The sequence below is a fragment of the Muntiacus reevesi genome, chromosome 1 (genome assembly GCF_963930625.1).
Source record: "Muntiacus reevesi chromosome 1, mMunRee1.1, whole genome shotgun sequence".
Taxonomy (NCBI): domain Eukaryota; kingdom Metazoa; phylum Chordata; class Mammalia; order Artiodactyla; family Cervidae; genus Muntiacus; species Muntiacus reevesi.
In genome coordinates, this window is record NC_089249.1 from 128,035,893 (window position 1) to 128,053,721 (window position 17,829).

Here is a 17,829-nt window from a genome sequence, read left to right on the forward strand (position 1 = left end):
AAAATGGAAACAAAACAAACTTTAAATCATACACACGTATTGAAAAAACACATAATATGTTCACATTTAAATTAATGCAATGCAAAAAATTGACAAAAATAAAGCAAAATTACATCATTACTTACATTAAAGTGATAAAATTATGGGAACATTTCCTTACTTTTCAAATAGCTTGCATCATTTTTTAACAAGTATAACTAGTGCCATTAATGACTTCTCCTTTTTATTTTTTTTTTATTTTTTGCAGGGAGGTGGGAAAAGCTAGGGATAAAGTGACCTTCCAGGTGTGAAGTGATAGGAGCTGGAGACTCAGGTGCTATCATAGGGATGAGAAAGGAGGGGAACTAAAAAGAGGTACTTCAAAAAATCAGTAACAACGCCAATATTCACTGTAGCATTTTTCCCAATGGCCAAAAGGTGGGAATAACCCACATGTCAATCAAAAGATGAGTGGATAAACAAAATGTAGCTTAGCCATAAAATGGATATTATTTAGCAATGAAAGGGAACAAAGTTCTGATCCATGCTAAAACATGGAAAAAAAGATTATGCCAAGTGAAACGTCAGACATAAAATGACAAACACTGACTGAACTCCACTTAATGAAATATGTAAAATAAGCAAATTCATACAGACAGACAGGAAGTAGAATGGAGATTACGAGGGCCTGAAGGGAGGGAGGAATGGGGAGTTATTGCATAAAGGTTACTGAGGCTGTTTGGGGTAATGAAGAATTTTGAAAATAGTGATGATGATCGACATTACTGTGAATTACTGAAAATGCCACTGAATTGTAGACTTAAAAATGGTTAAAACGCCAAATTTTTTGTTATACATATGTCACCACCATAAAAACATTTTAAAAAGCGGATTAGACAGATCCAGAGAACAAACTAGTGTTACCAGTGGGGAGCAGATAGGGGAAGGGGCAAGAAGAGATAGGAGAGTAAGAGACCCAAACTATTATGGATAAAATAAGCTATAAGGATATATCGTACAGCACAGGGATATAGACGATATCTTATATGCATTTATAAAGTATATAAAAGTATTATAATAAATACAATATTTATAAAATAAATTATTATTGTATTATTGTATTATTATAAAATAAATAATATTGTATTTATTTATAATAAATAGAGTATAACCTTTAAAAACTATGAATCACTGTATGGTACACCTATAACTTATATGATATTGTACAGAAATTACACTTCAATAAAAAACATTAAGTGGGTGTCTTGTAGACAACTACAAATCAACAAAAGTGGGTCAGAAAATTTTAGTGATGCTTCAGTCTAAAGGATAAAGGAAAGAGTTCAGGCACCAAAGGATTGATTTCATAAAGAGCTTACTGGCAAAGACCTTATGTTCTCCGATTCATCCCTTTACTTGGAAGCCACCAAACCAAGATGTATAAAATACATCCCCTGCCAGTTGGCTGTCATGGAAAAGGCAGGCCCTGATGTCTTTACTGACAGAATTATTCTACCCATGGACTGGAAGAATAATGAGGAGTTATGAAATTATGCCAAAGTCAAGAAATAACATTTAGCACGGATTTTAAAAATGTGAAAAAGAGTAACTCAAAGACATTGAGTACTAAAAAAAAAAGTCAAGAAGAATAGTCATAGAATTCAACGGTTAGGTTAAAATAAGATAAAGGAATTAAAATGTTTTATAAAACTAGAAGATAAAAAAGAAATACAGAAAAGTTTGCTGATTAAGAAGGTGATATAATTATTTGTGCTGTAAATTCTCTTTTTAGGAAAGACAGTTATGTCAAATTAAATTTGTATATGGACAAGCAATTCAAACTGTAATATATACAGACAGGGAATTAAATACTGAGTGGAAGACCAGAAAAGAAAGGCTAAAATGAGGTGAAAATCTGGAAAAGGAACACTCACTAACTACAAACATGACGATCATCTCTGAGTCCTGGAAGCTCATAAGAGTTTGCCACCCAGCTAAGCCCCCAAAATAGCAACTGATGGATTGAAGGGAATTTAGAAAGAAAGTGACCAGAAGAATTAAGGGACTGTTGTGAATGATGCATAAAACTGAAAAGTCCTGGAACACATTTTGTAACTGAGCAAACAGGCAGGGGATGAAAGCATCACCACAACTAAAAAGTGGTGGAGAATCGTAAGCAACAAGGAAAGAAAAAGGTGTTCAGGGATTTCTCTGGTGGTCCAGCAGTTACAAGGCCATGCTTTCACTGCCAAGGGCATGGGTTTAAATCCTTGGTCAGTGGGTCAGGGAACTAAGATCCCACAAGCTCCGCAAAAAAAAAAAAAAAAAAAAAAAAAAAAAAGTGCTTATACCCTAGAAAGGGATGTACATATCTTCAGGATTAATAAGTGGAGAACTTAGCACAAATATCAAGACATATTTACTAATTATTCCAACTCTAATTGGAATATATTTGGGCTTTAAGCTATTAAAAGAAATATCTTTAACTAGGATCTAACGTACAGCTCATGTCCTTTACTATACCATCAATCATATCATATTGTAAAACTATATACATATAGACCCATATAAGTTTCCCTGGTCAGTCAGCTGGTAAAGAATCTGCCTGCAATGCAGGAGACTCCAGTTAGATTCCTGGATCAGGAAGATTCCCTGGAGAAGAGACAGGCTACCCACTCCAGCATTTATGGGCTTCGCTGGTGGCTCAGACAGTAAAGAATCCACCTGCAGTGTGGGAGACCTGGGTCCAATCTCTGGGTTGGGAAGATGCCCTGGAGGAGGGCATGGTAAACCACTCTAGAATTCTTGCCTGGAATACCAGAGGAGCCTGGCAGACTACAGTCCATGGGGTCGCAAAGAGTCAGACACTACTGAGCGACTAAGCAAGCACCCAGACCCATATATAGACTAATTGGAAAAGACCCTGACGCTGGGAAAGATTGAAGGCAGGAGGAGAGGGGAACAATAGAGCATCAGGTGGTTGGATGGCATCACTGACTCAATGGACAAGAATTTGAACAAACTCTGGAAGATGGTAAAGGACAAGAAAGCCTGGCGTGCTGCAGTCCACGGGATTGCAAAGAGTCGGACATGACTTAGCGACTGAACAACAAAAGACTCATGTACCTAATATACATGAATTAAAAACAGGGAAGAAGTACATTAAAATGTCACAGATACATATATTTGATATATATGGAAAAATGTGTAAGGAAATATATTAAACTACCAACAGTAATTATGTCTTGGTAGTAAGTTTATGAATAATTCTTTTCTTGCCATTTTGAGAAACAGAGAAGATATGCATTGACAACTGGGTGGGGATAAAGTATGCTTTTCAAAAATAACACTTTGCCTCTTTTATCTCGTTTCTTTTGCAACAGGCTATTGTGGGAATGATGCAGAAGAAGCTTTTTTCAGAGAGAAGGCATTCTATGCTCTCATATACGGTCTGGAGGTATAGTTATCATGAGATGGTACTGAATTTCGGTGTTCACTGGGTGGCAGAATATCCTGAAGTTACAGGTCTGCCCCTGTTTCCATCCTTTACACCTTCTAAAGTGTGAAACACCATCAGGATACTCTGTGGACCCATTAAGAATGGTCTTCCACTTGGAAGATCAATTACTAATGTTGAGATTAATAACTGAGCTGCTTATCTTAGCGGGCAACCACAGTGCTCATTTCAGGGGAAAAAAAACCAGACAATTGTGATTCTTGGTCACAGGAACTTAACGTTAGATGGATTCCTTGTCCATTGATGTTCTGTTCTTTTACAACACAGCACATCAAATCACACTCAATATAATAAGGTCAAACAACCGTGACTCCTTCATAGACACTGCAGAACCCATGATAAGCCACCCTACTCATCTTTCTGGAACCCAATCAGTATTTCATGTCTGTATGGTCAGGAAGCGTTCACCTTTGATAACAGGGAAGAAGCAACTGGTCCTATTGTTCACTCTGGTCTTTATTCCTGGTCCTGGATTTAGTTATTTCATCTTTATACTTCAGTACTGAAGGTTCATCCAGTCAGGATACCCTGTACTCTTATAATGGCTTTCTCTGATTTTTATTCCTGAACTTTTGGATTAAAACCCCTTCAAATTTGAAACAGAGCCAAAAACCACACACAGTTGTTAGGAAGAGTGATGGGCATAATTCTTTAAGGGATTCCTTGTGGCTTGAGTATCAAGGTGAAGCTGCTGCTTCTTTGGTAGTGGGGAACACACACAGATTCCTATAATCCCTTTTCCATGTTCCAGAAAACAAGTAGAAAATCACCACTTCTCGCACTTTGTTCAAAACTTGCAACAAGAGGAATAAAAATGGAATGATCCAGCTTTATGATTTGCATGACAGAATGGAACTATGTACTCCTTAGGCAATGGGAGACAACTTGGAACTCCCTGATGGCAGCCTGGCAGGTGCAACATTGCTGAGTAACTCCAAATATGAGCCCCATAAAACTAGAACTCATCCAGATGTATGTATTTTTTGCTTCAAATGTTTTCAGATGAATTAGGAATCAGACCCCATTTTTTCCTTCTGATGCATGGGAAATAGAATCTTTACTTTTCTTAGAAGTTGTTAACAAACTTAAGTGGTTTAAAAGAATGCCAATTGCTCTCTGGGAATGAAAGGCGAGGAGACCACCTTCCACCCCATACTTCAAACAGATCTACAGCTGGTGAGATTTATTATGCAACAAAAGTCTCCTATGACAAGGTTATTCTAGAGTAAAGTCTCTCCTTGTACCTAATAAAAAGTCTCCATCACATGTATTCCACACCCCACTGGCTCTGCTGCAGGTGGAGGGTTTAATTCCTGTCATTTATTGCCAGTGCGCATGATGGAATCTCCATGAACAGCTTGCTTCAGCCTTAACCATCACACCATTGTTTTGCTCAAGTCAGTATGTGGTATTAAGATGCACAGCAAGGTTCAAAATTAGACAAAGTTGGAGTGCCATCTGGGATCATCCTCAAACTCTTTTCACTAACTTTTGAGAGGCAATCTTGAACCACAAACCTTCTGCTATTCGAGAAGATGCACTCAGACTGTCTGCACTGACACAGTGGGGTGGGTGATCACAGAAACTTAAGGCAGGCACAAATCTCAGATCTTTTTTAAGCATCACTCACTCAGATCACATCTACACTCTGCTAACTGGTCCCTCTTCCTATAACCTGGGACCACTCAGACCTGTGCCACGCCAAAGCCATGATGATCCACTGAAACACATCTGATGAAGTCATTTTTCTAATTCACCCTTTGAAGACTTCCTCAAAGCTTTCAGGATAAAAAGTTAATCTCCATAACATGTAAATCTTTCTTTCCAAATCTGTGCTGTGCTTTTATGCCTGCTTATCTGCCTGTCATATATGTCAGTTTCACAAGGTCAGGGATCATACCTTATGTGTTGCTACTTTCTGGGTCCTGAACATAATGGCAGGTCACATGATATTATTTGATAAATGAATGAATGAATCTAGTTTTACTGCCCCTTCTACAGACTAGCCTAAAAGTTACAGGGCTTTCCAAAGAGCTCATAACAAGTAAAAAGCTTGGACATGCCTCCTTGCCTTTCACAATACCATTCTACCCTCAAATAGAGGCATTCCTATTTCTCAACACCAGGTCAACCACTCTGGAAAGGTCAGCAAAAGCTGTGCTGCATTTAAAGGGGAACCAGAAATTAATGATGTGTGTGTCACAAATGTGAAGTCCTTCTGTTCCTACTTATCACTTTTGTCATTCTTATGATAAGTCTATTAGCCAGATTTGTTCAGATCTCTTCCTATTACACATAATTAGAACAGGATTCTGTTCTGCTCAGATGTTAAAGCATCTGCCTACAGTGCGGGAGACCTGGGTTCAATCCCTGGGTCGGGAAGATCACCTGGAGAAGGAAATGACAACTCATTCCAGTACTCTTGCCTGGAAAACCCCATGGACAGTGGAACTTGGTAGGCTACAGTCCATGGGGTTGCAAAGAGGTGGACACAACTGAGTGACTTTCACTTTCACTTTCTGTCCACCTAATGTTCAACAAACATTTGTTGAATTTTGACACGTATGAGGTACAGTTTCAGATTCTGGAGATACTATGAAGGATAAGTTTTGTTCCTGGCCTCAAGAAGGTGCAGTCTAGTAGGGGAGGCAAGCATGCAAACACATAATTACAATATTTTGTTATCAGAGATGTGCACAGGATACAGACTATTTCAGCACTTACCAAGGTACAGTTATTGTATTATATATTTCCTCCACTGTGATTTCCTGTGGGTAAGGACTAGGTCCTCCCTCTCATTTCCCTCTCTGTGTCTGACACATGGTGAGCACTCACCCAATATTTGATTGACTGACGGATATGCCGTTGGCATAAGAGAATGAGGGGTTTACTCTGCATAGAGGTTGTCTCTGGGAAAACTTTAGCAAGGAGATGCTTGCACTGGGCTTTAATGGATGATTCGTTCCCTACCTGGTGGAAAAAAAGGAGGAAAGGCATTCCATAATGGAGGAAGGGCAGGTAAGTGTGAAACAGCAAGCTGTGTTCCCAGGGTGTGTGGAGCCTGGACTGCGTGTTGCTGTGAGAGGTGAGGTTGGAGAATCAGGCCACACAGACCTGTCAGGCCCTGTGAGCCATCCTATGGAGTCTGAACGTGATCCTCCAGGCAACGGGAAGCCATTGGAAGTGTGTGAGGAGCATGAGCAGATCTGTAAATGAGAAACTCGGTAATGCAGTTCAGTCAGTGGAGAGGTCCCTTATGTGCAATTAATTTCCAGAATATGCTTTCTTATTTAAAAATGATTTAACTCTGCATTTCAGTCAGCCAGGGTATCTTCAGACTTGGTAAGGTTCTTAGGAACACTAAAGACATCTTCTTAGCTATTAAAAGGGAATGTAATCAAAAAGACTCCTTTTCATTCTAAGCTACAACAACTATCAAGGTTCATTTTCCACTATGGGTAAAATGGTTTTTCTTATTTGCCTCAAGTCATTCTATCTCAGAGCAAGAAGCCCATCTCAGAATCTAGGAGAAGTCAATGGTTACCTGAAGAAACTTGGTGAACTGAATCTCCCACTGATGTTTCCTTCCCCACTGAGGGGAAGGTGATTCAGCTGAATGAGTGGTCTAGTTATGACATTTTCTGCAAATAATTAAACACCACACTCCTCTTGGCCTGGTTTACTTTTTAAAGGCAAAATCTACTCTGATTTGCAAATTATTCCAATTACATCGGTGCCATGCATTTTATGCAGCCTTTAGAGTACCCGTTGCTAAGTCAGTGGTTGGTGGGAGCTCTTTCCAACTATCTAGAGGCATATGCTCATATTCATTTCAGAATAATAAGATGTTTAAATATTTATTTCTTTCCAATAACTGGATAGGCCTAGGTTCTTCATTTTAATAAATTCTGTTCAAATAGTATTGAGTCACTGCTTAGAATATATTGGCACTGAATTTCCTTTATAGTAATGATATTCACGTCAGAGACCCATACTTTAACCCTAGCTCTGCCACTCTGGGAAAATTGCATGACCTCTCATGAATCCCTTTTGATAATTGTGAAGTTTTTGTTCTAACTCTAAAATTTTGAGTATGTTGAAGACATCTGATTAATACAAGAATGTGGAAATGAAATAGTTACAGAACTACAAATTGTGGCCTGAAAAATTGATATTTACAATATGTAGCTATTCTTTTTCAGTGACTCCAAGTGGTCATAAATGGGCTTATTTTAGAAGAAATATAAAATATTTATATAAATACACATGCATTCAACAAATATTGATTGATGACCCATTATATGCCAGGCTGAGGATTTAATGACAAAAAAAGAAAAAAATTCCCCGTCTCCAAGAGTTGATTGTCAAACTGGAAAGGCAGACAATTTTAGACAAAAAATGACAATAAACTAGAATTATTATTATCGTGGGAACCTGGCAATGAAGACAAAGCATACAGCTCAGATCTATCGTGGGCTACAAGTCTGGAAAGGCTTCCCTGCCGATATACTATCTAAAATAAGACTATCCATGCCTGTGGCTTTTATTTGGGAAACTATATTGAATAGAGCATGCAATGAAAATATTTGTCCCAGGCCCACACTTTGAGTTTAAGACTAAAACAGCTTGTGAAGACGAATCTGAGTACATCTCACAAATGCCCCCGCTCCCAAGTTTTTATTGACCATTTGATCATAAATTTACTGACTCACAAGGGAATTCTCTTGAATCACAAGGTGTGGGTAATAATACTATTATTTAAGAAATCACCATTCTTTGTCTTTCAATATCTAAGGCCCTTCACAGCTGCTCAAATGCTACTTAATAGATGTATAGAAGCTTTTCAGAATAATTTATTGATTAATGATGGGTTTTAACCTTTCTGTCTTTTCTCATCTCTAATCTCTCTTTATCCCAGCATTTGGAGGACAGGAATTATACTGAGCTGTGGTTTGACCTTAGAGGTTATGAAAAGTCTCCTCTATAACAGATGCTGTGTTTCAGGACAGATCTGATCGCAAATATTCTGTCGTGGCCAATATGATTATGTTCAAATTCATCATACCATGAGTTGAGAGATTTGGTTTGGAAATATAGTCACCATATGTTACAGAGACAGGTGAACAAGGTAACAGGGTTAGCTCCCTTCAAGAGTCCAGGGGATCCTATGCCATTCCGAAGGAGAATCATAAAGAGATTGAATATTTTGAATTTAAAATCAATCCACTTTGAAGTCGATTTAATATTCAAGTTGTTAACTAATTATTCACTGCCTGTCATCTATGTAATATATATAGAAACACACACATATATTTAAAAGGGTTAATGAATAATGGAATTTTAGTTTGAAAGTTTTATAACTTCTAAGGTAATAATAGTATTTAACCTATTTTATAGATGGGAAAGATCACAGAAATTGCCTCCTTTTTAGTGCCAGTGCCTTGATTTACTGTTTCCTGGTTTCATATTATTATTCAGCACTTGCTTTCTTATTAACCTTTCTTGCTTCTTTGTCTTTTCTTCGCAATTAAATTAAAGGTTCTTTGAGGGTAGGGACTGTGTTCTTCACCCAGAATTCCCTGTAATTTTGCAACTATTAGGCCTTCAGTGAATATTTACTGAGGGCTATGAGTAGTTTAAAACCCAGAAACAAATTAGCTACAGAACTACACATTGTGATGATTAAAAATGTTTCAGATGATGATTCTCAAACTTTAATGTGCACGATAATAAAGGAAGCCTATTAAATTAGTAGATTCCCAAATCTTATTCCCAAAGAGTCTTATGTTTAAATCATTTCTTCTTCTTCCTTTCCATGATCATTATTAGGTGGAGCAATAGTAAATCAAATTTAGGAAAGATGGGACATACCTGGGCCTGGGACTGCCCTGATGTTTCTTGTAGAGAAAGGACTTGATGTAAGGTATGCCCAATATACCCTGCTCTCTTCTTTCCTTCCATAAATACTTATTTTGTGCTGACCAATGGCCAAGCATTAGGCCTGAAGTTAAACTGTCTAGCAAGAGGTATAAATATTTGTTGTCACAACACTTAGATTGCACTTGGGGGGAAGGCAGACAAGACACAAATAAACTTTCAGAATATTTCAGATATTGTTAAGCATTATTAGGGAAATAAAACAGGCTGGTAAAATAGAGAATGACTGTTGAGAAGGGGGCTATTTGAAGAGTTCGATACCCAAGAAGATGATATGTGATCTGAGGACTAAACAACCAGAAGGAATCAACCATGCAAAAGATCTTGGGCGAGAGCTTTCCAGGGAGATAAAACAGCCAGTGCAAAGGTCCTGAGGCACAATGAGTGTGCAAGGGTCAGAAAAAGGCCAGAATGCCTGACACTTGAAAGGGAACCAGATCAGACTCATCCACTAGGTACAGTCTGGGCTTTGGCATAACAGTATCTTGGGATTACTCCTATGGGAAGTTTGGAGAAATACTCCTGGATTTCAGAATAAAGAAAGGTTAACTATTTTATTAACCTTATAAGAATACTTTTCCAGTTTAAAACAACTACATTATTGGAAATTTTTGCCAATAAAAAGCTGTTCATTTCATGATTTTTTTTACTTGATGCTATGTGATAACAGAGTTTTGTCATCATTGGCACTTTACATTTTGTAATACTTGAGCACTGCAAATGAGTCACTTTAAATTTCTTTGAGAACCAAATTCCCTTCATTGGATGCCTCAAATATTATAAAATAGTCTAATGAATCGTATAAACTTATATCTGAGAATGCATATACCTCTCCAAAAAAAGAATTCTTATGCCATAATTTCAAAGTAAGTTATATGGCATATACCTTTTCAGTGAAAGAGGAGAGCAAAACAGTTGGCTTAAAACTCAACATTCAGAAAACTAAGATCATGGCATCCGGTCCCATCACTCCATGGCAAATAGGTGGGGAAACAATGGAAACAGTGACAGACTTTATTTTTGGGGGCTCCAAAATTACTGAAGATGGTGACTGTAGCCATGAAATGAAAAGATGCTTGCTCCTTGGAAAAAAAGCTATGACCAACCTACACAGTATATTAAAAAGCAGAGACATTACTTTGCCAACAAAGGTCCGTCTAGTCAAGGCTACGGTTTTTCCAGTAGTCATGTATGGATGTGAGAGTTGGACTATAAAGAAAGCTGAGCACTGAAGAACTGATGCTTTTGAACTGTGGTGTTGCAGAAGACTCTTGAGAGTCCCTTGTACTGCAAGGAGATCCAACCAGTCCATCCTAGAGGAAATCAGTCCTGAATATTCATTGGAAGGACTGATGTTGAAGCTGAAACTCTAATACTTTGGCCACCTGATGCAAGGAAGCGACTCATTGGAAAAGACCCTGATGCTGGGAAAGATTGAGGGCAGGAGGAGAAGGGGATGCCAGAGGATGAGATGGTTGGATAGTATCACCGACTCGATAGACGTGAGTTTGAGTAAGCTCCAGGAGTTGGTGATGGACAGGGAAGCCTGGCGTGCTGCAGTCCATGGGGGGTCACAAAGAGTCAGACATGACTGAGCAGCTGAATTGAACTGAACCTTTTTTTCCAGTTTTGAATTCTTTTTCAACTCTTGCATTGATTTGTCTTAGCATTCCAACTGGACATCTACTAATTAATAGTGATAATACTATTACCTCTAAGCAGTTTGGTTTTGTCTATATAACTGAGTGCTGAAGGAAAGAAAGAACCAAGGCAAGCATGCCTTCGTACATGTAAAATCCATTCTTGCTAAAGCGAGAAGAGAGCAGCTCAGCCTCAGACCCTATGATCACTGCTCTTTATAAGCCACTTAAGCAAAGGGCAGCCCAGGTGACAAGTAGGCCTTCTGTGATAAGAGCTCCTGTCCACTGGAAGGGCTTCCCTTGTTGCTCCACTGGAAATGGGAATTGGGACACAGTTTCATTTCACAGGGTCCACCAGATGGCCAATGACTTTACCTACCCGGAGCCAGTCCAGTCTGGAGGTAGAATGTGCTACATGCCCTGTCCCACTCTGCTGGGAGAATTGGCACTTTCCTCTGGGGGTGGATTGATTTAGTGTGTGTTTGTGTGTCGGTGTGTGTAAGCACACACATGTATATTTTAGTTTGATTATACATTATACTGCAGTTCAAAGGCTGAAGTTTCCCCAAGCCATGAAACGTGGCTTCTTTGCTTAGATCTGGCAGATCTGATTAGAAATCAATGGCTTCCAAAAACAGGGACCAGGAAATGCCAGGATGCAGATACAGTAGCTGCAGTAACAGACATGTAACAAGATGGGAAATGAGTTAGTGGGAGATTTGTAGGGAAAAGTTTAGGGGAAGGGTTGGGAAGGAAGAGAAAAAAATCTCAAAGTGAAATGGCTTCATTGTCACAAGAAATTGCAAGAATCCTTCACTTACTTAGTCATACTGGAATTACAATTTCCGCTCACATCTTTTGTGAAAGAGGAAGTGGGAATATGACCATGGAAAGTGATATTTTAAGCTTCTACATATATTGCTCATCACTGGCTTGACTTGCGGCATGTCTTTCAACAAAAGCACATAGTGATTTAATCTCAACAATAATTCAGTCTGCAGCGTATGAGACAAGACTATCATTGCAGACAGGAGGTAATTTGTGAAATTCTGGTGTTAGGGATTAGGACCACCTGTTGAATTTAATCTTGGAGTTATAATGTTAACACCGTCATGTAACCGTCCAGAAACACTACATATTTATTGGACTTTGGGACCTCCAGCCATGGAGATGCAAACGTTTTCCTAAGTGGTATCTGTAACCCTCTCCAGATTCAGTAAATCAATGGCAAATAGAAAGTCTGTTGGAATTCTGATTCAATATGCAGCAGCATATGGCTTGGTGGTCATTACAGTCAGGACATCCCAAAATTTTTCTAAAGCCTGATGTGAGAGTGGGGGACAAAAGCAATCAGAGAATCATCTGGCAACACAGTAAGAATAGAAAAGTTTTCATTTCTTACCTTCCTCGGTATTAACCGGAAAGAAAATTCCCAGCAATATCTAACAAATGATTTCTACCTCAGCTTAAGCAAGACTATATATAGGAAAATTCCAAGTAAACCTAAACAGCAACTGGTAGAGAACATAAACATTTTACATGTATACCTTCAGATAGCCACTGGAAATGAAACTTTGCCCAACTTCCAGTCAGTAAACAGTAGCAGTAAAGTGACTACTGGCTTCCCTGGTGGTTCTGTTGTAAAGAATCTGCCTGCTCAATGCAGAAGACACAGGTTCGACCCCTGGGTTGGGAAGACCCCCTGAAGAAGGAAATGGCAACCCACTCCAGTATTATTGCCTGGGAAATCCCATAGACAGAGGAGCCTGGCAGCCACAATCCAAGGAGTCTCAAAGAGTCCGACATGACTTAGCGACTAAAAAACAACATCAACAAAGAGACTACATTCTGAGCAGCTTACATTTCATTCGGTGGGACAATTGGAATAATGCCTAAAGAGAAGGCACTGGTTTTAAGATCCGCATTTGTTCCTTTGCTTGAGGCAGGGTAAACTTTTTTGAACCCTTTGGGTATGGAATTTTGTGAGAAGCTAGTTTTCATTAATATTATCTACAAAGACCTTCCTGGTCACATTTATAATTCTCTGCTAAGAATTCCAAGGTCTTCCACACATATCTGTCATTCACAAAATACTTAACGGTTTACAAATTTCTCATATATAGTGTCCATATTCCTTCCCCAAAAGGGCTGTTCTTCATTTAATGAAATACAATGCTGATTCAGTGAAAATGAAAACCAGTATATTGGTGTGAATAAACACTGTTTTGAAAAAGAACATGAGGACATCATATTTTGCCTTAGGCTATCGATATTCTTAACTGGTGCTGGTTCAGTAGGAGAGCACAGGAAGGGAAGCACTAGCAACATCTTCCAAAGGTAGATCACAGCTTTCAGCAAATTTACCTTTTGACATCCCTATTAACCAAAGCTTCAGAAATGCTAGCCATTTCCATTAAACAACAGCCATGAAAATCCACCATGTTCAATAGATTCATCATAAACACATAAACACCACATCCATCCACAGTCAGAAGTCAGTGCCCAAACTTTTCTAGGACTCAGCCCCTATGGGTTGCTTGCAGATACAAAGTATGTAATCAATCAGCAAATTAAAGAGAAACAGAAGCCTTAACTGTGAAACTGAGGGCTGTTTCTACTTTTGATTTTAAGATTTATCACCAGACCCCTCCCCAGCAAATCACTTCCTAACGAAACCGCTCCCTCTTTTCTGCTTCCTGAATCTTTCCAGTGCAAGTTTCACCTTTTCAAAGAAACTTTCCTTAACCCTACCAGAGCAGGATCTTTCTCATCTCTGTATTCCAACAATAATAACTTTATATACAGTATTTCCCATACATTTATATTTACCATCTATCTCTCTGTCATCTGTCCATCCATTCATATTTCATGGTATGTTGTTTTTTCCCCACAGGCATTCAAAGGTTTCTAAAGGTTAGGTCCTTCCTTAAATTCCTCTGTACCCTCCAAACTCCTTAGCATTATACATTGCACAAGTGAGTAGAAGTATTTTGATTGCCATTTAAAAAAGTCTGACTTTTTCATGCATGACAAAAGCCACCTTTTCACACAAAAGGAGCACCTCCTAAATATTACTTTGGTTCACAACCATAAAACGTAGTAATAAATACATAAAGCAGAACAGTTGGGTGGTTTCAAGAAATCCTCTAGCTTTATAGAGCATATATAGACTGGAATGATGTTTTAATAAAAATATATTAACAGCTTCAAATAATGGGAAATACACTTAAACTGTATTAAAATATCTTTTTAGAATCAGGAAACTTGATTACAATTCTCCCAGAGGCTTCACACTCTGAAACCAGAGATTTATTATTCCAGGGAAAGCAAGCTCAATTTCTTAAAAATTCATCTGATTAATTATTAGCCAAGCCATGCAGCGGCTTCCCGGAAGGCAGAGGAAAATAGGCCCTCAATGATGAGTTTCAAGCCAATGGAAGCTGAGTTTGTGCCTCAAGCCTTCTGCGCCTGCCTGGGCACTGCTCTCCAGGGCTGTGGTAATTCAGCCCTGAGCATCCGAAGCAGAGATCAGATAGGAATCTGCGAGCCTGAGCAGCGGCCGGCAAAGGACTAGCTGCTATTTAGCCTCCGGCACCCTGTCGGAGGTAACCGCTCGGACTGGTACCCGCTCCATTCCCGGGTCTCCTCCCACTAGGGCGCGACTCGGCCGCCAAACCCGAGGCTTCAGGAATCCAGCACCCAGCAGTAGCTGTCATTCCGGGGATGAGCGGTTCTAGTTCCAGGGACGGTTCCTGTTAGGAAATTAGGCTTTGGGGTGCACGCATCTCATCCCCGTTCCTGAAAAACTTTGCTACCTTCTCCACATAGAAATTCACACCAAGTAGTAACTATCCCATCCCACCCCACAGGGTCCGCTCCCCCTCCAGCCTCCGAATGGCACCTACTCACGGCGCCTCCCAGCCCCGGGGAAGGGGGCAAGCTCAGGTGTGCGGGATCCCCAGGCTGGGTGGCGGGCAGGCTGGCGAGCGAGCCGTCACCTTGTGGTCCACCACGCCGAGGTATCCGTCCAGCGGCCGCGGTCCCGCGGGGGTCTCCGGGCGCGGCGGGGGGCTGCTCTCCGCCGGGCGCCGCGAGCTGAGGGTCGCCGCTGCCTGCTGCTGCGGGGGCCGCTCCTTCTGGCCTCCGAGGCTGCTGTACACGAGCAACAAGCTGGTGCACATGGTGGTGAGCGCTAAACACACTGCCAGACCATGGCGCTGCGGGCGGGCGGGAGAGAGCACGGGAGAGTCTCTGAGCGCCGACCCGGGAGCAGCGCGCCCGGCGGGGACACCGGCGCGACGGTCAGACACGACGGGCGGGGGAGGTCGGGGACCCGGGCTGCGTGGGGCCGGGTTTCGACCCCGGCCGCGCGCAGCCCCGGCTGAGAAGGCACAGTCCCCGGGGGTACCGCAGGGGATGCACCCTGCGCGTCGCTGCTCTCGGCCGCCACCGCCTCCCACCTCTCCTGGCAGAGGACAGGTGGTGCGCGGCGCCCGGCTACGCGAGGGACAGCGCTCCGGCGGCGGGGGCAGGGGTGGGCTTGCACTTTGGGAGGGGGCCCTCTGCCCCCAGCTCGGCTGCTGGAATGTCTAGCCTCTCCTTTCTGAACCCGTGGGGCTCTACCTTGGCCATCCTCGCAAGTTTGAAATACGACAAGGAAATCCAGAAAGTCGGCAAAGGTCCCCCGCTTCCCGCCCCTCTTAGTTTTTGCCAAGCTGTTGCTTTAGGGCAATCCCCATTCCCGAGCAAGACGCCCACCACTCCTAGGTTTCTCCAGCTCTCCGCTGACCGCTCGGAACTCCGGCCGGAGATCCAGGAGCCCAGCAACCCGAGTTCCCGTTCCGGCTCTGGGATTCCGAGCCTGGCAGATCCGAGGAATCGGGAGTAGACAGGGAGCAGGTGAAAAGTTCTCCCTTTGTAACGGGCGATCTAGCAGCTCAGGGTTAGGCGCCCTGGAGCTCTCCCGTGCGCCCTGGGGACGCTGCGCCCCGGGATCCCGCCGATGCCCAGAGGAGTTACAGCAAATGACTCACCGCCAGGGTCTTCATTTTGGGCACTTCTTTTGTGCGGAATCCTTAGGCACACGCGTCCGGGGCCACTTTTTCTTGGAGGGTTTCCATTGTGGGTGATGGGGCGGAGGCGGCTTTGATTTTCGCCTGGCGGCCAGCCTCGGCTGAGTGAGCAGGGGAGCAGGGGACCCAGGAAGCGCCGCTGTTGCAGAGATTAGAGACAGAATTAAAACTGAACCGGACCCTCGTAGTCTCAGCGATCTACACAACTGCCGCCTGCCGCCGCCTGCTGGGTCCTAAAGACCTCTGCATTCCCCCCTTTCCAGCCCCCAAATAGTAATCTCAGCGGAGTAGAATTTCTTGGACGAGAGAGTTAACTGTACCAGTATACCCACCTCTTAGTCCAAGGGCTTATTTATCTTTTATGAAGTCGTCAAGTAAAAAGGAAGAGGGAATCTAGTTGGATTCTGAACATGATAGCCATTTGAAAATTTGCAAACTAATATTTCTGTTTTGTGCTTTCGGTAAAAACAAATCAACAACTGAAATGTCAATAGCTCTATTTATGGAATTTGCGTTTATATTCTTAGCAGGGAGGAATCTGTCACGAAAATTTTTTTTTCAAGTAAATTAATTAATATTTCAGTTTTCCAATTGTAAGCTTTCTGATATTCTCTCCCCCCTTAATTTTACTTTTTAAATTCAGTGATTCTCATGCAATCTTTATAACCTCATTTTCATCCAAATTATTTCATTCATTACATGTTTTAAATATTGTAATTTGTTTTTTTTTTATCAGAACCTTGAGGTTCCTAGTAGTCATCTAAATGATTTAAGTGTTAAGAACATTCAGCACGTCATATCCACAGGATTAACTGGACCTGTAGATTCTTCTTAATTTAAATGAAAGATTTCTGGCTGCTAGAGATAAAATTGTTTACTGCTTATTTTGTAAGAATCTTAAGGCCTTTAGTGCTCTCCTGTTGATCTACTGCACTGACAGTATATAATTTCACATTTAGAGCTCCAATTGAAATTTTAAAAAATAATTATTTGTTTTTTTCTCAGGAAATGCATATCAATATCTTGTTTAAAGGATGATCTCCCCTTCTCCCACCCCAAGTTGAATTACAAATGGCATTTGCTAAATGTCTAATTTAGTTAGAAACATATTTCTTGTGAAATTGCTCAGTGAAAATAGTTGTCTTAATGTATTACTCAATACCTCACCTGTAGCAGTGTAATGTTAAAGATTACATTAAGATGAAAATGATCAGCAGACCAACTGAACCATAGGCACAATAAGAGCTTTCTCAAGGCCAAAGAAGGCATTACAATCCGTTTTTTAATCTTCACTAATCCATTGCTGGACTGATGATACAACAGAAACTATTTTTAACTTATGAAGCATCCTTCTATACTCAGTATTAAGAAAGTTAAAATTAGTCAGTGCAACAATGACTATCAATGCAGTGTGTTTGGGGGGAAAGCGAGAAACATACGGCCTTTCAAGGAAGAACAAAAATTTCCAAACAGTGTCCAACATTGCCAGGCTTGAAGCTATTTATTCAATTTGTGCTTTAGGCATGAATAGTACCAGTTGTTCGGGCAAAAAAAGCAGCAGCCAGAGGAGAATCTTATCGAGTCTTGGCAATTCTTTATTGGAGGGTTGCTCTTGACACTCAAATTAGGGAAACAAAGGACCAACTTGATGAATTGGTGCAAGCAGATTATCTGTGTTTCTCCA

At 41.0% G+C, this 17,829-nt stretch overlaps 1 protein-coding gene across 1 annotated transcript in view; it reads right to left on the minus strand.

Annotated features, from left to right (window-relative positions):
- ST6GALNAC5 (ST6 N-acetylgalactosaminide alpha-2,6-sialyltransferase 5) overlaps nucleotides 1-16,263 on the minus strand; it is a 198,622-nt gene extending 182,359 nt beyond the window's left edge. Inside the window, exons 1-2 of the mRNA XM_065928260.1 lie at nucleotides 16,107-16,263; nucleotides 15,072-15,290 (exon numbers count right to left, since the gene is read on the minus strand). Coding sequence (XP_065784332.1) covers nucleotides 15,072-15,290; nucleotides 16,107-16,121 — 234 coding nt within the window. The 5' untranslated portion in view covers nucleotides 16,122-16,263. The remainder of the gene's footprint in view (nucleotides 1-15,071; nucleotides 15,291-16,106) is intronic.
- Nucleotides 16,264-17,829: the final 1,566 nt, after the last annotated feature.